Here is a 19,875-nt window from a genome sequence, read left to right as displayed (position 1 = left end):
CTGACCTTGTAGAAGCGGGGCTATAAGCCACTTATGGTAAGGACAAGTAATCGTTTGCGGAAATTCAATTGCTTCTATACGTACGCTCGTTCGTTAAAAATCCGATATTACCATTGCTAAATGTAATGTCAATCAATTACTCAAAATTTCATCGTAGGATCTAGCTAACCTAATTTAAAAAATTATTCCTATTGAGACATATACATACACAAGTTTGTAAATACGCTTGCATCAACAGTAGACTATTCCCTGATCATTCTGTACAAAATCAATTTTGTTTCCACATGTGTCTATTATGTTCCTTTTCGACAATGGTTCTCCTGTCATCCAATATCATAAGCATTGTCACTTCATTAACGAATTCTATGATGCTTTCTTTAATGCTCTCCCTAAAGCGACCGATGCACAAACTTATGGTAAGAACAAAGAAAATACAAACAGCTAAATAAAGTAACAAACCATCAAAAACTTCAAAACAGTTTTAACTCTAAAATTCATTCTTGATTCAATCTCGATCATTATCTAGGAACAAGAAATGGAGAAGCAGAAACTTCTTTTCCACCAAACGCGTCTTGCCAATCGTGGCGTAGCAGAGATGGTTCTGCTTCATATCTCTGCGTGCAAAGGTGTCCCTAGTGAAATGGTAATGAAGACTTTGGAATTGGGAATCTCTATCCTGCGAGGCGGTAACATAGAAATTCAACGAGGAATGCTGAACCACCTGAAGGAAAAGAAGGATGTAGGCTTCTTCACTTCGATTGCTGGTCTGATGAATTCCTGTAGCGTATTGGATTTGGATGCGTTCGAGAGGAATACGAAAGCAGAAGGTCTTGGAGTCGGCTCTGAAGGAGCTGCTGGAGAGAAAAATATGCACGATGCTGAATTTACGTGCGCTCTATTTCGATTCATTCAATTGACTTGCGAAGGCCACAATCTTGGTAAGTGTTCGACTGTGTTCGCGGAAGAGTCGTAAATTCCCGTCTCGATTAATATCGATGCCACGAATCACCCGAATTCCCCATCTCGATTAAAATGATAAAGATAGTTAAATAGAATTTGACGCAGGTCTTTAACGTTTAAATATAGCTATAAATTTCAAAAAGAACGCCTTAGTAGACTAAATGAATTAACGCTCAAGATGGAGGAGAGGTTTAATATGTTAGGGTGAAAGTGCCCACAAGAAATACTCTTGATGTTTAACAAAAAAGGTTTATTAAACTACTAACTTGATCGATTAACAATCAATAATTAACAATCATGTACCTCGAATATCGATGGCTTATGGTGATATCTTAGGAATGGTGATTCTTAGGAAAAAGATTATGAGGAACATTTTTGTACATAATTTTATGATCTACAATTTTTTTCCCAAAATTTAGCTCCTTGGAATTTTTGTTCTTTGATCACTATTTTTATGTTTATTTTGACCGGACTAGTTGGGATATTAATGGCTCATTAGACACTTCGCTTTGATATACATTGTTGCCGAGTGCCGCCACACGTGTGACGAATTAATTCATTTTCCTCAGTGATTAGCTTAACGATATAATAAAATTATGCTTCGGCCAAAAGATGTTTACATCCACTGCGTGTATAGATATACAATGACGAGACTAAAGAAATATAATCGATATAATCTTCGATATCAATAGATTGGCAGAATTATCTGAGGACGCAAGCTGGCAACACGACGACGGTGAACGTGGTCATCTGCACCGTCGATTATCTACTACGCCTCCAGGAATCCATCATGGACTTTTACTGGCATTATTCCAGCAAGGAACTCATCGATCCTGCTGGCAAGGCTAATTTCTTTAAAGCTATCGGCGTTGCCAGTCAAGTATTCAATACCCTTACTGAAGTGATTCAAGGACCTTGCGCTCAGAATCAACAGGCACTTGCCCACTCTCGATTGTGGGACGCTGTTGGTGGATTCCTTTTCCTCTTTTCTCATATGCAGGACAAGTTATCCAAACACTCGAGTCAAGTGGACCTTCTGAAGGAATTGCTGAACTTACAAAAGGATATGATCACTATGATGCTCTCTATGCTGGAAGGTATTTCTTTCGGATCGATAAAGAACTCTGTACTAAACTAAGCTATTTACTAATATAACTATTTACTATATATAAAGTTAGATTAATAACTACTATAGATATCATTAACGATGATCTATATTTCTATGTAATCTATTTCAATGGATGTTTCACGAGTTTTGGTATCGTAGGGAACGTTGTAAATGGAACTATTGGAAAACAGATGGTGGACACGCTGGTAGAATCCGCAAGCAACGTCGAGTTGATTCTGAAATACTTCGACATGTTCTTGAAGCTGAAAGACCTCGTGTCGTCGCCAAGCTTCTTGGAAGTGGATCTCAACAGCGATGGCTGGGTATATCCGAAAGATTTTAAAGAGAAAATGGAACAACAGAAGAGTTACACCGAGTATGTATTATTCTTTATATTTATCTCTATATATCGAAGTTAATGACAAAAAATATCATAGAGAAATTTCTATAGCGAGGAGATCGAATTTTTGTTGGCCTGTTGCGAGACGAACCACGACGGTAAAATCGATTACGTGGCTTTCATGGATCGTTTCCACGAACCGGCTAAAGAAATCGGTTTCAATCTTGCTGTTCTGTTAACAAATTTATCAGAACATATGCCAAATGAACCGAGACTGGCAAGATTTCTGGAAACGGCAGGCTCCGTGTTGAACTACTTCGAACCGTATCTTGGAAGAATCGAAATTCTCGGTGGAAATAAGAAGATCGAGCGTGTATACTTCGAGATTAAGGAGTCGAACATCGAGCAATGGGAGAAACCACAAATTAAAGAGTCAAAGAGAACATACTTCTATAATACCGTAGTTGAAGCTGGAGAAAAGGAAAAATTGGAGACCTTCATCAACTTCTGCGAGGATGCTATCTTTGAAATGCAACACGCGAGTGCGCTGATGGCGGTAGAAGAAAGTGGAGGAATCGGAAAGGCAAGAGAATCATCGTACACCTATATGACAGAGGATGACGAAGAAAGAAACAAAGATCCCATCAGAAGAGGCATTCAAACATTCAAGGACAGCATTTACTTCTTTTTCTCCATATTCTCTCCTAGTAACATCAAGAACAAGATCGCAGAAATGCAACAGATGACGTTCCTGGAACTCTTCATTGGTTTCTTCAAGATGATATTCTATGCGTTCTATTATTCTGGTTTTGGCGTTGGCTGTATAATTGGGTACTTTATGAAGCTATTGTTGGCGTTAATGAAAGGACCACATGTGGAAGAACCTGTAGTTGAGGTGAAGGAAGAGGAAGAAAAGCCGATAAGACATTTGCCTGCTTTACCGCCAACACCGGATGAATCTAATCTACAGGTTCGAAAAAATATACAAAAATTATGCATAATAGCTATAAAAGGAAGTTTTCACAGACTGATTAAATTCTCTTGATTTTGTATACAGGTACAAGCGTTCGGAATGGATATAACGAAAGAAGAAGGCGGCCAGATAAAGATCGCGCCCCACGAATCGGCAACATCGACTCCTCAATCGAGCATCGAAGAAACGGGCGAAAGCACACCAGAAGAAGCTCCTGGCGAAGAAGGTGCAAGAGCTGAAGGTGGTGGAGACATGGAGTCGCCTGTTTCATTGGCTGATTTATTAGGGTATAATTAAGTTTTCTATTTGTATACTGCTGTTAAAAAATTTGGAATCACTATTTGTTTCATAGAACGCAAACGTTAAAAAAAGTCAGTGTATAATCTTAGTAGTTTAACAAACTGTATTGGTGAACAATTATATCGAAGTAAAGATAGATGAATTAATAATAAAATTAGCAGGTGATTCGATATAAGTACAATTCGAAAAGCAATTCAATATTTTTATTAGCGTATACATGATACGAAATATATTTAAATATTTCTGAACAGAGGTGAACAAGCTAGAGCCCAAGCAGCAGCCGCAGCAGAAGCAGCGGCCGCTCAACAAGCAGCCATGGCTGCTGTTGAAGCGGAAGCGAAACAAGAAACGATAGCAGAGCCTTCAACATCTACTATCGACTTTTCCGAATACACCCATCGTATCGTCTCCTTCTTGGCTAGAAACTTCTACAATTTAAAATACGTGGCTCTAGTTCTTGCTTTCTGTATCAATTTCATGTTGCTGTTCTACAAGGTAAGCGTAAACTTCAAAACTTCGCTAGATAACGCTTCAAAACTTTACTAGATAAGCAAAGTTGTCTCTTTGTTTAAAATTGTCATGAAATAAATAATGTTTTATTTTACATTATTGCGTCGTGAATCATCGACCTATAGGTTACATCATTGGCCGGCGAAGGGGATGAGGAAGGAAGCGGACAAATGGTTAGTGACATATTGGCAGAGATGTCTGGCGAGGGTGTATCTGGTTCTGGAAGTGGCAGTGGCATAGAAATAGGCAGCGGGAGCGGGGAGGACGAGTCGGAAGAAGAGGAGGATGCGTACGCGTTAGAATACGTGGAGGTGTCAGAAGATTTCTATTACATGGCACACGTTATAAGACTCATGGCTATTCTTCATGCCATCGTCTCTCTCGCTATGCTGGTTGCCTACTATCACTTGAAAGTACGGGCATTAATTATTATTGCGTATTATTCAACGATTATATGAATACGTTTGTGTTAATATGTAAATGTATGTTGTAGGTACCGCTGGCTATCTTCAAACGGGAAAAGGAAATTGCGCGACGCGTAGAGTTCGATGGTCTGTACATTGCCGAGACGCCGGAAGAAGATGACATCAAGGCGCATTGGGACAAGATGGTGATATCGGCGAAAACGTTTCCCGTGAATTATTGGGACAAGTTCGTGAAGAAAAAAGTTCGACAGAAATACAGCGAGACTTACGACTTCGATTACATAAGCAACTTGCTTGGCATGGAAAAGACTTCGTTCAGCCAACAAGAGGAAGAGGGTTCTGGTTTGATACACTTGTGAGTAAAATCACACAGCTTTTATAGCTTTTATACGAGTTTCTATTTACTTACGATCTTTGGTTCTTCAGTATCGTAAATATCGATTGGAGATATCAAGTATGGAAAGCTGGAGTCACCATCACGGATAACGTAAGTAAATAATTAATATTAATAAAATTCAGTTCGTTCAGATATTTTAAATTATTATATTCGTTTGTAGGCATTTTTGTATAGTTTATGGTATTTCACATTTTCGATCCTTGGCAATTATAACAACTTCTTCTTCGCTGCGCATTTGCTGGATGTCGCGGTTGGTTTCAAAACTCTGAGAACGATCTTGCAGTCCGTCACGCACAATGGCAAACAACTTGTGTTAACAGTGATGTTATTAACTATCGTCGTCTATATATACACTGTCATAGCCTTCAACTTCTTCAGAAAATTCTATATTCAAGAAGAGGACGACGAAGTCGACAAGAAATGTCATGATATGTTAACGGTATAACAGAAAATGTTCTCTCGCTGCTTATGCAACTTGTTGGAACAAATTGTTCAACCATCTATATTTATATTTACGTTTCAGTGCTTCGTATTTCATCTGTACAAAGGTGTCAGGGCTGGTGGTGGTATCGGTGATGAAATTGGCGAACCTGATGGCGATGACTATGAAGTCTACCGTATCATGTTTGATATCACTTTCTTCTTCTTCGTCATTGTCATTCTATTGGCTATTATTCAAGGTAAATCGAAGAAAATTTTAATGTCTTTAATAGTATGCTCCTTCTTGGCACTAGGACGTTAACTGCTGTTTTTTGGCACGATAGGTTTGATCATCGATGCATTCGGTGAGCTTCGAGACCAGCTCGAAAACGTAAAAACGAACATGGAGAGCAACTGTTTCATTTGTGGCTTAGGGAAAGAATATTTCGATACAGTACCGCATGGTTTCGATACACATGTTCAACAGGAGCATAATCTTGCTAATTATATGTACGTCACGTTGACATACGTTCGTATGTTTTAAGCAATCAATTATCAAGCAATTAACCATCGTGGTTTAAAATTTTCTAGGTTCTTCCTTATGCACTTAATCAACAAACCAGACACGGAATACACCGGTCAAGAAACGTACGTGTGGAACATGTATCAGCAAAGGTGTTGGGACTTTTTCCCGGTCGGTGATTGCTTCCGCAAACAGAACGAGGCAGTGGAAGAAGAGGCAAAGAAGAAATAAACAAATTTTTCAAATTTATGTCGTTTTACATATAGCTGAATGACCAATCGATCGATCGATTTACCAAGGAAGATCTCCCTTCCTGAAACGTCTTCGATAATCTTAGTCTGTAATTTCTACACGCAAAGAAAAGATGTCGCGTTAAGATATCGCAAACAACATTCGATAACGTACGATTTCAATTCTTCAAACACTATACTCTCGCTAGTTTGTCGATAGATAAACTACATTGAACGCGTGTGTATCTTCTACATTCGACATCTATCGTTATTCCAAGTTTTAAGCGAATTCTTCGACGCGCGGATTAGAGCACATTAATTAAGAATTGCGCGAGTTGCACGCGTACGAGATCGAAAAATTCGCATTTCCAGTAGCGCGTGCAAGCGAGCGAAACAAGCTGGGAGACTGGTGAAATATTTTTCCAACTTATTTTTCCAACTTTGTAAGGATGGCTGGACACACCGTATAATCAACAGTTTCCTCTCCTTAGATAGATAATTTACAAAGTTGTTGATCATCGACAAAAGAACCGACTGCACAAATCTACATTATCATAAACGTTAAGATTGCCTTCTTTTCATACGTCGAGTGACCACATCTTGTGCATGATGATTTAATTCATTACCGTAATGTTTGAGATATTACAAGAATATTACGTAAGTTGAAGATGTTTCAAAGTTTATATCAAATTATAAAGGTTTCTACGACCACGTGGTAGCTCTTTAAAGATTATTGACGACTGAAATCGCGATATAATCAAACATGTCAATATGTTGTAAATAACGATCTACGACAAGATTACCTGAGAATAAAGAAAGACATACTTCTTTATTTCGATGTTCTTTGCTCCTTTCCCAATCCCTCGCAACTAATATTCCATGATTTTCTGAATAGTATACTGCCATAAGTAACCGTCGATTAATATTTTACAAGTTTATCGTTATCATTCAATGGTATCATATGAGTTTCCCAGGAAAACTTCATCAATTACTTTTTAAGTACAATAAAATACACTTGAAATAGATCGTATGATTGGCCTTCCAATCCTACTTTTCAAAACTTTTCATCGGAAGCTGGCAACACTCGGAACTTCAAACCATAACTTTCTAACAACGCATGATAAAGAAGTATCAAACAACTATTCATCTTTATCGATCGGTCGATCTTTCAAAATTTCTCGTCAGAAATACGTCACAACTCAAAAAACTTTAGATACTAACTTCTTAATACTATTTAGTTTAAAAATTTACCGAAGCTATTCATCCTTAACGATCGATTTATTAAACCTCATCAAAAACTTACAAACATCGGAGCTTAAAATCGGAACTTTCTAACGTTACCTGATGAGAAAATTCAACGAAGCTATTTATTTTTAACGATCGATCTTTCAAACCTTCTCATCGAAATTCTCAAACCAAAGAATTTCCGACCGTGACTTTCTAACATTATCTGATAAAGAAGTCCCAAGGAGCTATTCATCATTACTTTCTAACGCTATTTAATAAAAAAGTTTCAAGGAGCTATTCAGCCTTAGTGATCGATCTTTTAAAACTTCTTCTTAAAAACTCACAATCCAAGAAATTTCGAACCATAACTTTCTAACGCTATCTGATTTAAAAAAAAAAAAGAGGGAAGCTATTTTTAATAAAAATGATCGACGGATCCAGGTAAATCTCGTTTCCCGATAGAACGCAAACTGGACTGTACTCTCATCGATCGATGCAGCGTAGTAGGATAACTAACGGGAAGGACATCCATGGAACAGCGTGTTTCTCGGTTTTGCACACTGTTCCTCATCGCACTCGCAAAACGAAAAATACCGGTCCCTGCTTGTGCAGAGCCGATGGAGGGAAAGAGGTCGCGCAAGCGCCTCTCTTCTAGCGCCTGTGGCTAAAAGCCTCGGGGCGAATATGCATGCGAATATCCCTGGCATGGGAGTGTCGGCGGGTGATCGTCGCTACGGCGAAAATACGGTGATGCAGTCCAGGAACGGGGTCTGCGACAAGATCGAAAATTACATATCGGACCTGGGACAATGGTACGTAAGCAAAAGCTGATTAGTCGGCAAGGGAACCTCCGATTGGAAGTCGAACGTCGAACCACCCTTGAACCGGCTTCTCGCCTCCTTTAAACCGGAGAGAGAAAGGGGAACACCAGAAATAAAAGTGGCGGGTGTTTAGGAGCAATTTTCTTGCGTACGATTCGTGGGCGGAAAAACAACGTTCTCAGTTCATTGATCTCGTGTTGTCTCGCGTCGAGGACCTGTTACTTTCATGGAATATAATTTTCATATTTACTTCAATCACAGATAGTTTTTGATATGATCTTTTTATCGTTAAAAAGATACCGTTCAAATCTCAATCGATGATTTATCATTTAATTAACCTTGCGTTTATTTTAGAAATTTCCTTGCCGCTAATTTTTTGCAATTTTACGGCTACATCATTTCAGGCTTATCATGTATGAAATGCTTGATGCCTTTAATTGCGTTTTTCATTGTTAACAGGTCAGTGTGGAGAGCGATAATACTGGGACAATTTCTATCTCTCGTGTTATGCTTCATGACATTGGCAAATCATCACATCAACACTGCGTATCAACTCGCGCTTCCGACCGGTATATCATTAATGATTAATCGCATGCATAAATAATCGGTGTATGAAAATTGCGATAGAATTACATTTAAAATCGTACGTAGATGTATATATATTTGATATAACGAGCCAGCAAATATTCTCCGCGGAACAGGACAAAACCTCCCTCATTACGTTATGATGTGCCTTGTGTACACAACCTGGATGTCCTGCAGAGGTGTAGGGAACGGCCTAATTTCTGTCATACAAGCCCGTGGATGGAGGTACTTGTTACTGGCTCTCATTGACGTCGAAGCGTGCACACTTGTAACATCCTCGCATCAATTCACTAGCTTAGTCGGAATACAGGTACGTGCTAATGATGTCACGTGGGATTTCAACGTTGTACTTTGCCAAACAACAATGACGAAGTTTAGCTTTCGTACGTCAGAGATTACACGATACATTAATTATCGTATTTTCCTTCTTGCGTACTCGAGATAAAAAGACAATTCATAAAAAATGTCATTAAAAGCAAAAGAGTTTGCTATACAGACGTGGAAATTCATTTATACGATGAAAACCTTTTGTTCAAATTTCTTCGTTCTTTTGAACGAATGTGAAATATTTCTTTTGTAACTTGCTCCTTTTATTCGATATTTCTCCCTTTTTAAATATAAATTCTACGAAGCTCGTATTTATCCAGAACTTAGAAAAGGCGGAACGACATCATTGAATGTAAAAATGACTTATTCTTCATCGTTGGTATAGAGCTCCCTTTCGATAAAATAAGATGTAAACGCTGCATCGCACAATTTATATGCGGTTGAGAATGCAACTTTCGTCACTTAGCCATCAATTAAACGGCGTACGTAGTATTTGTGGCTGAGATGAATGGCATGGAACTCAACTATTGTATCGGATATATACTACCACCAACGGAGGGAGGATATCAGGTCTTCGACCCGGCATGCTTACGAACGAATCGAACGTCACGCGAATATCACGAACTTCGTTATCGTCACCCATTCCGGATTAAAATTTGAACGACTTAAAGAATCGACAATGTTTAATTTAATCATGAAATAATTTTGTTTCAGCTGCTCGATTGTGTGGCCATACCAGTTGCATTGGCGCTATCGTGTTTAGTTCTAGGAGTGAGATATCGAATGGTACACATAGTCGGCGTTTCTGTTTCTTTGATGGGTGTAGGGTGCTTGGTTTGGGCAGGGATTGACGACAATAAAGATCCTGCGACTACAGGTGATTGTTCTACAAATTCATCTATATCCATAACATTCGTCCACGGCCGAATATTATAAATTTCAAATTAGAGAAAAGAACCATTAAAGTTTCTCATTGAATTTTTCAATTTAAATTTTCTTCCGCAAAGGAAAGAATCACCTTGTTGGTGATATGCTGTGCCTTGGAGGCGCGGTATTGTTTTCTATAACAACCATACTGCAAGAATTAACGGTTAAGACAGTCGATATTATCGAATATCTCGGCATGATCGGTTTCTTCGGTACTATATTATGCTGTATGCAAACGTAAGTACTGTTCACCAGAAGAAAAGATTATTTTCGATCCAATATAATTGATTATCATGATTTATATCGTTATTATTCCAGGGCCATACTAGAGGGCATGAAGTTAGAATCATTTCAGTGGAACAATGTACCAGTAATAACGTTCTTGATAGTTTACTGCATCACGCAATTCGTGTTTTTCTCGTTGGTACCTGTTATATTGTTCGAGTCCGGTGCAACTGCGTTGCAACTGGCATTACTGACCGCAGATTCTTTCAACGTTTTATCTGGCATGCTGGTTCATCAATACAAGGTATATCTTCGTCCGATACGATCCTTTCAGATTAGGATGTAATCGGAATATAACGTCATTGTTCTGGTTTGTCGTATGTGTTCGAAGCTATGTGTTCCAAGCTATGTGTTACGCGAATAGAATCATCTATTGCGACAACCTATATAACAAACAATACATGGCTACATATGCTAATAAGGCTCGTTCCACCTGTTCCAGTTTCACGCATTGTACTTCGTCTCGTACATGCTCACAATGATGGGCATATATATCTATGCGATAAAGAGAACGCCAATGTCGTCGAACTCGCGAAGACAACACACTGAACCCACTGCTCCAGATTACAGGTAATGTTAACAAAACGTTTTAAAAAGTAACCCTTTTTAATTAGCGAGCAGTTCTGCCTTGGAAGGTACGTACGATCGAAAAACTTGTATATTAAGAAAAACGTCAAGCAAGATGCCAAGGAAACGTTACTCGTGATTTCTTAAAAGAAACGAAATATAAACGACACTGGAAAGTCTTAAAGATTTCAAGTGCCAATCGATTCGAGCTTTTTTCTTAAATGCTCAATTTCATTAATGTTCTATTCATTCACCCTTTCATTGAATATGTCTTCCTTTTTTATTTTTCTTTTCAAAAAATGATTTCCGCGAGAAACTCAGTTACGATTCTCTCTTACAATAAGAACAACTCCTCCATTCCCGTTATATTTTTTTATTTTCATCATCGGCCCTGACAAGAAATTAATAAACGATTGACTGTGGATTAAAGAGACGTCATTTTAAGACATATGTCTCATCCTGACGTCGGAGAAGTGGAAATGGCAACAAGTTCAGGGATGTCCGGCGTGAGTGGTACCCTCGACGTTAGAACGTCGACCCTCGGCAGCGAAAAAGAAACTATGGACGCGACAAGTATACCGCCAAGCGTTAGTTCTGATACAGCCTTCACCTCCTTTTACGGAAGTTATTACGATTAAGGGAATGTGCAAGAAGACGCACAGAAAACGTAGAGACAAACCGAAGAACATGCGTAGATTCGCCGTGTGTGCGCTCTTGTTAAAGTTTTACACCAAGTTCGAAATTGATGATCACGGAAGTACATTCTTTCGTTTCCTATGACGTTATACAATATAAGAGTAAATAGATCTCGATAAATAAGTTAAATAAGTTAAATATACGCGTTACACAGTGTTCTAATTAACGTCGTGATTTTTTAAAGAACTTAACCAACATAAATATCGATTAGCCGCGTATAAAGACGATCTTCATTGTTGATTTGACTGTTTATCGAAATGTAAGAATAAAAGTACATTACTGTTGCTCAACATACTTTGTAAATGATAATTGTTACTAGGTCTAAATACCGAACGACGTTAACTAATTTCCTGTTGTACAATAATAAGTGAAAATTAATGAGAATTATTTTTAACGATTCTTATTACAATCTTTGTTCGTAAATGCACTAAATGTATTTATATATTCTATAGTCCATCCATGTGTTAGAACGTTATTTCGCGTGTTATGTATATTTTTTTGAAATAAATTAATAAATAAATTAAACAATAAATTAATAAATAATAAATAAACAAAAAATTCAAATTAAAAAATTCTTTTTTTCTCTTTCCCCCCCCCCCTCTAGATTATTCATACTTATTGTCTAATATTAATGTTCTATTTCAAAATGGCGACGAATCCGGTTCGGCACGACATCTGTCGACTATACTCCATTGCAGTTAGTGGCTAGACATCGAACGTAATGGCAGGTTCCATAGAGATTCCACTTCGTGATACGGATGAAGTGAGTATTTTTGTTTTTAACATTGAATTTTATCATTTGCGAAGTATTAAAAGTAAGCTAAACCATTCAATCATTAACATGTAATTTAAAATTCTTTAAAGACTCGTGATACGAAGACACGTTTGTGTAGTTAATCCCTGCAAGCGTTGTTTGCGGAATATATACATCGTACAAACAATGGCTTTTAAATATCTTGAAATTTGTCCTCGATATGAAATATAAATTACTATTGTTTCATATTTGTTTTGATCGCATAATTTTAGACCTATTTTTTGATCTTATTTTGTTCATATTGTTTCCAATATGTTTCCCATTTATATCATGTACAGTAAAATATTAAACATTAGACATTTGTTAATTGAAATTGAATCTTTTATCCACTTTTTGTCTACTTAAATCTCTCACCATATCTCGCTGGTTAATTTTTTTAATATATTAAATTACATTCCATTAGGTAATTGAGCTATACTTGGATCAATTACCAGAAGGAGATGAGGTTCTTGGTATTTTACGTCAAGAACATGCACAACTTAATATTTGGGTCAATTTGGCTGTAAGTACCTTGAATTATAATAGATATAATAGAAAAGCTACAAGACATTAAACATATTGTATTTTGTTGTAGCTTGAATATTACAAACAACATAAAATCGAAGATTTCATTAAAATACTTGAGTCTTCTCGGACTGATGCTAATATTGATTACCGTGACTATGAAAAAGATCAAATGCGTGGGTTGGATATGTTGGCTGCATATTATGTGCAAGAAGCCAATAGAGAAAAAAATAAGGACAAGAAGAGAGATCTATTTACAAAAGCTACCCTATTATATACAACTGCAGATAAGATTATTATGTATGACCAGGTATATATCGTTTCTAGTATTTCATTTGGTGCTTGGAAATATTTATGTATTATTTATATAATACTTCTTTGTCCTACAGAATCATTTACTTGGCAGAGCTTATTTCTGCCTCCTGGAGGGAGATAAAATGGATCAGGCTGATGCCCAATTTAATTTTGTACTAAATCAATCTCCAAATAATATTCCTTCCCTACTGGGAAAAGCATGCATAGCGTTTAACAAAAAAGATTATAGAGGTGCACTTGCCTTTTATAAGAAGGCATTGAGAACAAATCCAAATTGTCCAGCTGCTGTAAGGTTGGGAATGGGGCATTGTTTTATGAAATTAAATAACCAGGAAAAAGCACGTTTAGCGTTTGAAAGAGCTTTACAGTTAGATGGCCAATGTGTTGGAGCATTAGTTGGACTTTCAGTACTGAAATTAAATCAACAACAGCCTGATAGTATTAGAACTGGTGTTCAAATGTTATCTAAAGCTTATACCATTGATTCGACTAATCCCATGGTGTTGAATCATTTGGCAAATCATTTTTTCTTTAAAAAGGATTATAACAAAGTACAGCACTTAGCCCTCCATGCATTTCATAATACAGAGAACGAGGCTATGCGTGCAGAGAGTTGCTATCAATTAGCCAGAGCATTTCATGTTCAGGTAAGTGTACAACATAAGTAAGTTTACGTATATACATACTCAAAATCTTGAAAAATAATTTAACTATTTTAGGGTGACTATGACCAAGCGTTTCAATATTACTATCAGGCAACACAATTTGCACCTCCAGTTTTTGTATTACCACACTTTGGCTTAGGTCAAATGTATGTTTATCGTGGTGATGCAGAAAATGTAAGCATAACGTGTTATATATATTAGGTTATCCCATAAGTTCGTTCCGTTTTTCGAGCGGTTATATATGTTAAGATTGTTTACATACCTTTCAGTTTCATGAAAAAATGTAATCCCCCTTGTTGTACAACTTCTTCCCATTTTTCAAGTGCATTAGTCCCTTATCGCCGTATGTTTATAAATCGACAAATGAAATGTATACACAAAAGTTGGCATGAACTTATGGGATGACCTAATATTATATACTATATATGATAGGGTAAAATTAATAAATTTTTACATACACTGTTTTTAAATCACAGGCAGCACAATGTTTTGAAAAAGTGTTGAAAGCTCAGCCAGGTAATTATGAAACAATGAAAATTCTTGGATCTCTGTACGCAAATTCAAGTTCTCAATCGAAACGCGATATTGCAAAAAACCATCTTCGTAAAGTAACTGAACAATTTCCGGATGATGTTGAAGCATGGATTGAATTGGCTCAAATATTGGAGCAAAGTGACCTTAATGCAGCCTTAAATGCATATGGTACAGCAACTAGAATTTTAAAAGAAAAAGTCCAGGCAGATATACCACCAGAAATTCTAAATAATGTTGGTGCTCTACATTATAGGTATGTTTCATATTTCCTTATTTTAATTTATTTTATCTGCTATTAAGGCTAAAACTTATTACTTTATCGTAGACTTGGAAACTTAGAAGAAGCTAGGAAAAATTTGGAGGAATCTTTAGCGCGTTCTAAAGCTGATGCCTTACACGATTCTGTATACTATAACTCAATTGCAGTTACAACAACATATAATTTAGCTCGTTTGAACGAAGCTTTATGTATATTTGATAAAGCAGAAAAATTATACAAAGCCATTTTAAAGAAACATCCAAACTATGTAGATTGTTATTTACGACTTGGCTGTATGGCTCGAGATAAAGGACAAATTTATGAAGCGTCTGATTGGTTTAAGGATGCTTTAAGCATAAATAACGAGCACCCAGATGCATGGTCTCTTTTGGGTAACTTACATTTGGTTAAAATGCAATGGGGTCCTGGCCAGAAGAAATTCGAAAGAATTTTAAAAAATCCAGCAACAAGTACCGATGCCTATTCTTTGATTGCTTTGGGTAACATTTGGTTGCAAACATTGCATCAAAGTGGAAAAGATAAAGATCGAGAGAAGCGACATCAAGACAGAGCATTGGCTATGTACAAACAGGTATGATACTAAAAAATAATAAATCTTCTTATTCGTATATACATATATAAATATTGAAATTCATAGGTTTTGCGAAACGATCCTAAAAATATTTGGGCTGCAAATGGAATAGGAGCTGTACTAGCGCATAAAGGTTGTGTAAATGAAGCTAGAGATATTTTTGCTCAAGTTCGAGAAGCAACAGCAGAATTTTGCGATGTATGGTTAAATATTGCGCACATTTATGTAGAGCAAAAACAATTCGTTAGCGCTATTCAAATGGTAACTTTCCGTTTTGTATGTAATACGATATGATAATGTTTCGGCAACTATTTTATAAAATATATCTTTTTACAGTATGAAAACTGCCTTCGGAAGTTCTATAAATATCATCATGTCGAAGTTTTGCAATATCTTGGAAGAGCTTACTTTAAAGCTGGTAAATTGAAAGAAGCAAAATTGACATTATTAAAGGTGAGGTAGAAACATTGTGTCATGCTCTGATATCGTTAACAATTGATTAAAGAAGAATAACTAATCAATTTCATTATATCAATTTAGGCAAGAAGAGTAGCTCCACAGGACACCGTTTTGTTATACAATATTGCACTTGTGCTTCAACGTCTAGCGACACAAATTTTGAAGGATGAGAAATCCACCTTAACAACAGTACTCCAGGCAGTTCATGAATTGGGACTCTCACATAAATATTTCCAATATCTATCAACGCATGGAGATAAAATGGGGCAACTTGCAGAGGCAGAAACAAGAAGGTGTCAAGATCTTTTATCGCAAGCCCAATATCATGTTGCCAGAGCTAGACGATTGGACGAGGAAGAAAAAATGCTTAGGAGAAAACAAGAAGAAGAAAGGTAATTATATGAACATAATTAGCATATGGAATACATCAAACACCATAATAATGATCTTGTATTAATGTATAGACAAGCATTTAAAATGCGACAAACAGAAGAACAACGGAAACTTGAAGAGATGCGACGACAAAAAGAAGAAGAAATGTTACAGAAACGTCAAGAGTACGTTGAAAAGACAAAGAACGCTTTAGTATTCGGCGAAATGCCTTCAGAAAAACCTGGAAGGAAAGGAAGAAAAGCACGCACTGATCAATACGTTAGTGACAGCGGTGGTTCTGGGAGAGAGGAAGGTCGGGAGGAAGCTCCTAGAGAAAGGAAACGCAAAAGAAAAGCAAGTGGTGAACGTAAAGAAAAAAGGGCTAAGGGTAGAGCAAAGCGCAAGAAAGAAATGGGAAGTGGAGAAAGTGGTAAGATAGTATTTCATGATCTTCGATTATACACGTTATTAATCTGCGTTTTTCAAAAAATATATATTTTATTTCGCAATATTCAGGTTCAGAAAGTGATCGACTCAAGCCGAAACGTGGAAGAAAAGGGATTATTAAGAAAGACAGAGCATTTCGGAAAAGTACAGCTGAGACTGCAAAAGGAAAGATGCCTTTATCGAAAGAAACTATATCGACTAGCGAATCTGATAGCGATTCAGGAGGTCTTAAAATCGCCAGCGGGTAAGCATCATTCATTTTATGAGAATGAGGTGGTTTATTATACGTGTTGGTTAGTTTGTTAAAGAGACGAGTGATAAAATTGTAATAGTTAGTGTATATTAAAATCACCTTAAATACAGAGATAGTGCATGCCGGTCGTTATCGTCGCTCGCTCAATGCTACTGTTCAACTCTACGCTCGTTATTCGACTGCATAACTCGCTATAATGATTCGTCATACTGATTTGCTATACTGGTTCGTTATACTAATCGTCCTAGAGAGCATGTTCGTCTATTTGTATCGACCGGTAATAATTATAAAAAGTTTAATTGTAACTTCGGTTGACTATTACAAATAACGGCGATAATATTTTGTCCGGAGTTCGTTTACCTTTGAATCTAGCTATGAATCTATCTCATGTGCCGCTACAAGAATATAATATACTGAGGTGTGTAATAAATTAATTAATGGCGTCATTAATTTGTTTTTCAGAGGTGAAAGCGGTAATGAAGGTCGCGGACGCGGAAATAGACGAATTATGTCTGACTCAGAAGGATCCCGTGCATCGAGATCTAGGTCTCGTTCCAGATCGAAACTTAGAAGCCGTTCTAGAAGTAGTTCACGATCGCGATCACGATCGCGATCACGATTGCGATTGCGATCACGATCACGATCACAATTGCGATCACGATCACGATCAAGATTTCAATCTCGATCCGTATCTCGTTCACGGTCTAGATCTCGTTCAGGTTCTAAGTCGAGAAGTCAATCGCGGTCGAAAAGTCCGTCGAGATCAAGATCCGTTTCAGCGAAAAGTGGTTCACGCTCGAGATCAAGATCAGGGTCGCGGAAGAGTCAGTCGCGATCAAGATCGCGTAGTGGTTCGAGGAAAAGTGGATCGCAGCCAAGATCAAGGTCGGGTTCTGCAGTTAGTGCACGATCAAGATCGGGTTCTGCAGCTAGCGCACGATCGAGATCAGGCTCTGCACGTTCGAGATCGGGATCTGCAGCTAGTGCACGATCGAGATCAAGGTCTCCTAGTGGTTCCAGAAAAGCAGCTTCGCGATCAAGGTCAAGATCAGGATCAAGGAGTGGATCACAGTCGGAGGGACGTATATCAAGAAGCAGAAGCCGATCAAAATCTAAATCTGTGTCAAGATCTAGATCACGTTCCGGCTCACGGTCAAAGAGTGGCTCTCGAAGTCGCAGCCCTAGTGGATCGGCAAGGTAAATAAAAAGAATATTACAATGCACTCACCGAAACGAAATACAGCTCCAGGGATACCGCGATGATCACATAATGCGATTATTTTATTCCAGATCTGCTACTCCAGAGTCGAGAAAATCAGTTTCGGGCAGTGATGTTGGTTCCCGCCATTCGAGTACAGATCGAGGAGGTGGCAGCGAAAGCGAATAAACTCGATACGCATATAATAACATCACTAGCGCGCAGAAAATCCAATCTTGGATTGTATACTTTTTCTAAGAGCCAAATTTATATAAATGAAATATATATTACTTTCGCGATATATTTCTTAACACACGTTTGAAAGAACCGTTCGAATCGAAACAGCATTGTTACGCTAAGATGGAGCGCGGCAACTGGCAATCGTTCGAGCTTACGAGTAACTTCGATTTATCGTTTATCGAAGCAGTTTGAAGATAACTAAACGATCTCTAGATGGAGCGACTTCAGTGTTTCGGACGTAATACTTCGGACAATTGAATATTTGTTTTATGTTTGCGGGTTATTAAAACAGCCCATAGTTTGAATCGAAACCGTGTATTTATGTTCTTCACATTGTATTTAAAACGAAGTATTACTTTACGATGCAAGGTAATTTTATGTAAAATTATTACGATTTCGTATTTCATCTAGTTCAATGTATAAACCGTTTTGCTTTCTGATTAGTTATCTGTCGATACTTTTTATGATAAACAATTAGATTTAATTGTTATTGTACACACATTGTTTAACATACAAGAAGATATGTTAAGATTGTATTAATAACCAATGTATTGTTTTATATTAAAAATTACAAAAAAAAGATTATAACTGACGTTTTCATTATGTCTCCCTGAAATGTATTACACAATTAAAATATTTTATATATGAACGATTAAAGTTTTTTCATGTATCAATAAAAACAGTTACATGAAACAAATGATTAAAGTTTTGTAGAGGTTAAAGACATTGGTGCCATTTCATATGTTATTACGTTGTCATTACATAATGTTATGTCAATAATGTTCAACAGTTAATCAACTTAACAACGTATTTATAATGCTTTTTAATTCAATTTTTTCTACTAGACGTTCATCTAGATCGTCTGATAGAGCATTATATGTAATATTTTTTATTCTTAAATGTTTTAGAAAAGAATTTTCTTTGTCTATGAAGTCGCACTTTTTTTACTCTTTTACACTCTTGGCGCCCTTTTCGCGAAGGTCAATTTTTTTCCACTGTAATACAATTTTTCCATCGATTCTTTTCAACTATTTTCATCAAGTATGTATATTGCAACGTTATTGTTTTTTTTTCAAACTATATTAAGAGTATGTCATTACATGAGGATGCACACAAATGTTTATCACTCCCACACGAGCGTTATCGATTTGTAATCTATAGCTACGGAACAAGCAAAAAATTACAAGGTATAAGTAAACCTTTGGGTGAGAGGATAAGAATAACGTTCAACTATAGATATTACCGCAGTGGTTTAAAATTGTTTAGGATTAATACCATTCGCATTCAACAGTGAGATCAAGAAATAAACAAACACCGACCGAATCAATCATTGCAGGTTTGATGCGAATATCCGTACGATTAGTCATCGATCGATTCGTATCACTTTAATGATGAAGTACCATTGAATCGCTGTATTACCGTTTAATTCTTCAAACACTGCCGTGCAAGAAACGTTCCGGAAAAACTATCATACTTGAAAAATTGGTACGTTATGAAATACCACCTTCGCTAGAGCTTATCGTCCTAGTATATTTAGTATATGCTACTACTATATTTAAACCTTTAAGTATACATAAATCATAAAATATACGTTGTACACAA

General features: G+C 37.0%; 3 protein-coding genes across 14 annotated transcripts in view; all 3 read left to right on the top strand.

Moving 5' to 3' along the window:
* The window catches only part of LOC100643070 (ryanodine receptor), a 41,977-nt gene extending 34,959 nt beyond the window's left edge, over positions 1–7,018 (top strand). For 6 of the 11 annotated variants that reach the window (XM_012320196.3, XM_048414172.1, XM_048414167.1 and 3 more), the window contains 13 exons: positions 527–938; positions 1,653–2,057; positions 2,228–2,444; positions 2,520–3,378; positions 3,466–3,668; positions 3,933–4,176; positions 4,317–4,604; positions 4,685–4,971; positions 5,043–5,103; positions 5,174–5,452; positions 5,537–5,693; positions 5,778–5,943; positions 6,025–7,018. In XM_012320196.3, the coding sequence (XP_012175586.1) occupies positions 527–938; positions 1,653–2,057; positions 2,228–2,444; positions 2,520–3,378; positions 3,466–3,668; positions 3,933–4,176; positions 4,317–4,604; positions 4,685–4,971; positions 5,043–5,103; positions 5,174–5,452; positions 5,537–5,693; positions 5,778–5,943; positions 6,025–6,187 (3,741 nt within the window). In that variant the 3' untranslated portion in view covers positions 6,188–7,018. Of the gene's footprint in view, positions 1–12; positions 37–395; positions 417–526; positions 939–1,652; positions 2,058–2,227; positions 2,445–2,519; positions 3,379–3,465; positions 3,669–3,932; positions 4,177–4,316; positions 4,605–4,684; positions 4,972–5,042; positions 5,104–5,173; positions 5,453–5,536; positions 5,694–5,777; positions 5,944–6,024 lie in introns of all 11 variants that reach the window. The other 5 variants (XM_048414143.1, XM_048414153.1, XM_048414148.1 and 2 more) reach the window with 2 other exon arrangements.
* A 1,043-nt stretch (positions 7,019–8,061) lies between these two features.
* On the top strand, positions 8,062–11,783 carry LOC100642951 (solute carrier family 35 member F2). Of its 2 annotated transcripts, none has more exons than XM_020868340.2 (8): positions 8,062–8,225; positions 8,694–8,803; positions 8,936–9,129; positions 9,861–10,023; positions 10,154–10,310; positions 10,392–10,602; positions 10,801–10,928; positions 11,371–11,783. In XM_020868340.2, exons 1-8 carry the CDS (start codon positions 8,098–8,100, stop codon positions 11,561–11,563), a joined length of 1,284 nt encoding a protein of 427 aa, XP_020723999.2. In that variant the 5' UTR covers positions 8,062–8,097; the 3' UTR covers positions 11,564–11,783. The 2 variants fall into 2 exon arrangements, with proteins under 2 accessions (XP_020723999.2, XP_012175692.1); XM_012320302.3 differs by having other exon boundaries at positions 11,356–11,783.
* Positions 11,784–12,253: 470 nt separating this feature from the next.
* LOC100645071 (RNA polymerase-associated protein CTR9 homolog) lies at positions 12,254–18,858 on the top strand. The gene is made up of 14 exons (XM_012320189.3): positions 12,254–12,384; positions 12,839–12,937; positions 13,010–13,249; positions 13,329–13,901; positions 13,974–14,093; positions 14,396–14,706; positions 14,779–15,304; positions 15,371–15,565; positions 15,641–15,757; positions 15,845–16,155; positions 16,228–16,565; positions 16,652–16,826; positions 17,298–18,032; positions 18,126–18,858. Exons 1-14 carry the CDS (start codon positions 12,343–12,345, stop codon positions 18,220–18,222), a joined length of 3,879 nt encoding a protein of 1,292 aa, XP_012175579.1. The 5' UTR covers positions 12,254–12,342; the 3' UTR covers positions 18,223–18,858.
* The last annotated feature ends 1,017 nt before the right edge of the window (positions 18,859–19,875 follow it).

The sequence above is a fragment of the Bombus terrestris genome, chromosome 2 (genome assembly GCF_910591885.1).
Source record: "Bombus terrestris chromosome 2, iyBomTerr1.2, whole genome shotgun sequence".
Taxonomy (NCBI): Eukaryota; Metazoa; Arthropoda; class Insecta; order Hymenoptera; family Apidae; genus Bombus; species Bombus terrestris.
The sequence above is the reverse complement of the archived record's forward strand: the minus strand, read 5'-3'. Positions and strand labels throughout refer to the sequence as shown.

What these genes read in the sequence shown, in the direction of transcription:
- LOC100642951 (XM_012320302.3), top strand. Translation starts at nt 8,098, where the DNA reads ATGCATGCGAATATCCCTGGCATGGGAGTGTCGGCGGGTGATCGTCGC. An exon ending in TAAAGATCCTGCGACTACAG is followed by an intron (nt 10,024 to 10,153) that starts GTGATTGTTCTA and finishes TCTTCCGCAAAG; the next exon opens with GAAAGAATCACCTTGTTGGT. An exon ending in ATATTATGCTGTATGCAAAC is followed by an intron (nt 10,311 to 10,391) that starts GTAAGTACTGTT and finishes TTATTATTCCAG; the next exon opens with GGCCATACTAGAGGGCATGA.
- LOC100645071 (XM_012320189.3), top strand. Translation starts at nt 12,343, where the DNA reads ATGGCAGGTTCCATAGAGATTCCACTTCGTGATACGGATGAA. An exon ending in AGAAAACAAGAAGAAGAAAG is followed by an intron (nt 16,156 to 16,227) that starts GTAATTATATGA and finishes ATTAATGTATAG; the next exon opens with ACAAGCATTTAAAATGCGAC. An exon ending in GGTCTTAAAATCGCCAGCGG is followed by an intron (nt 16,827 to 17,297) that starts GTAAGCATCATT and finishes TTTGTTTTTCAG; the next exon opens with AGGTGAAAGCGGTAATGAAG.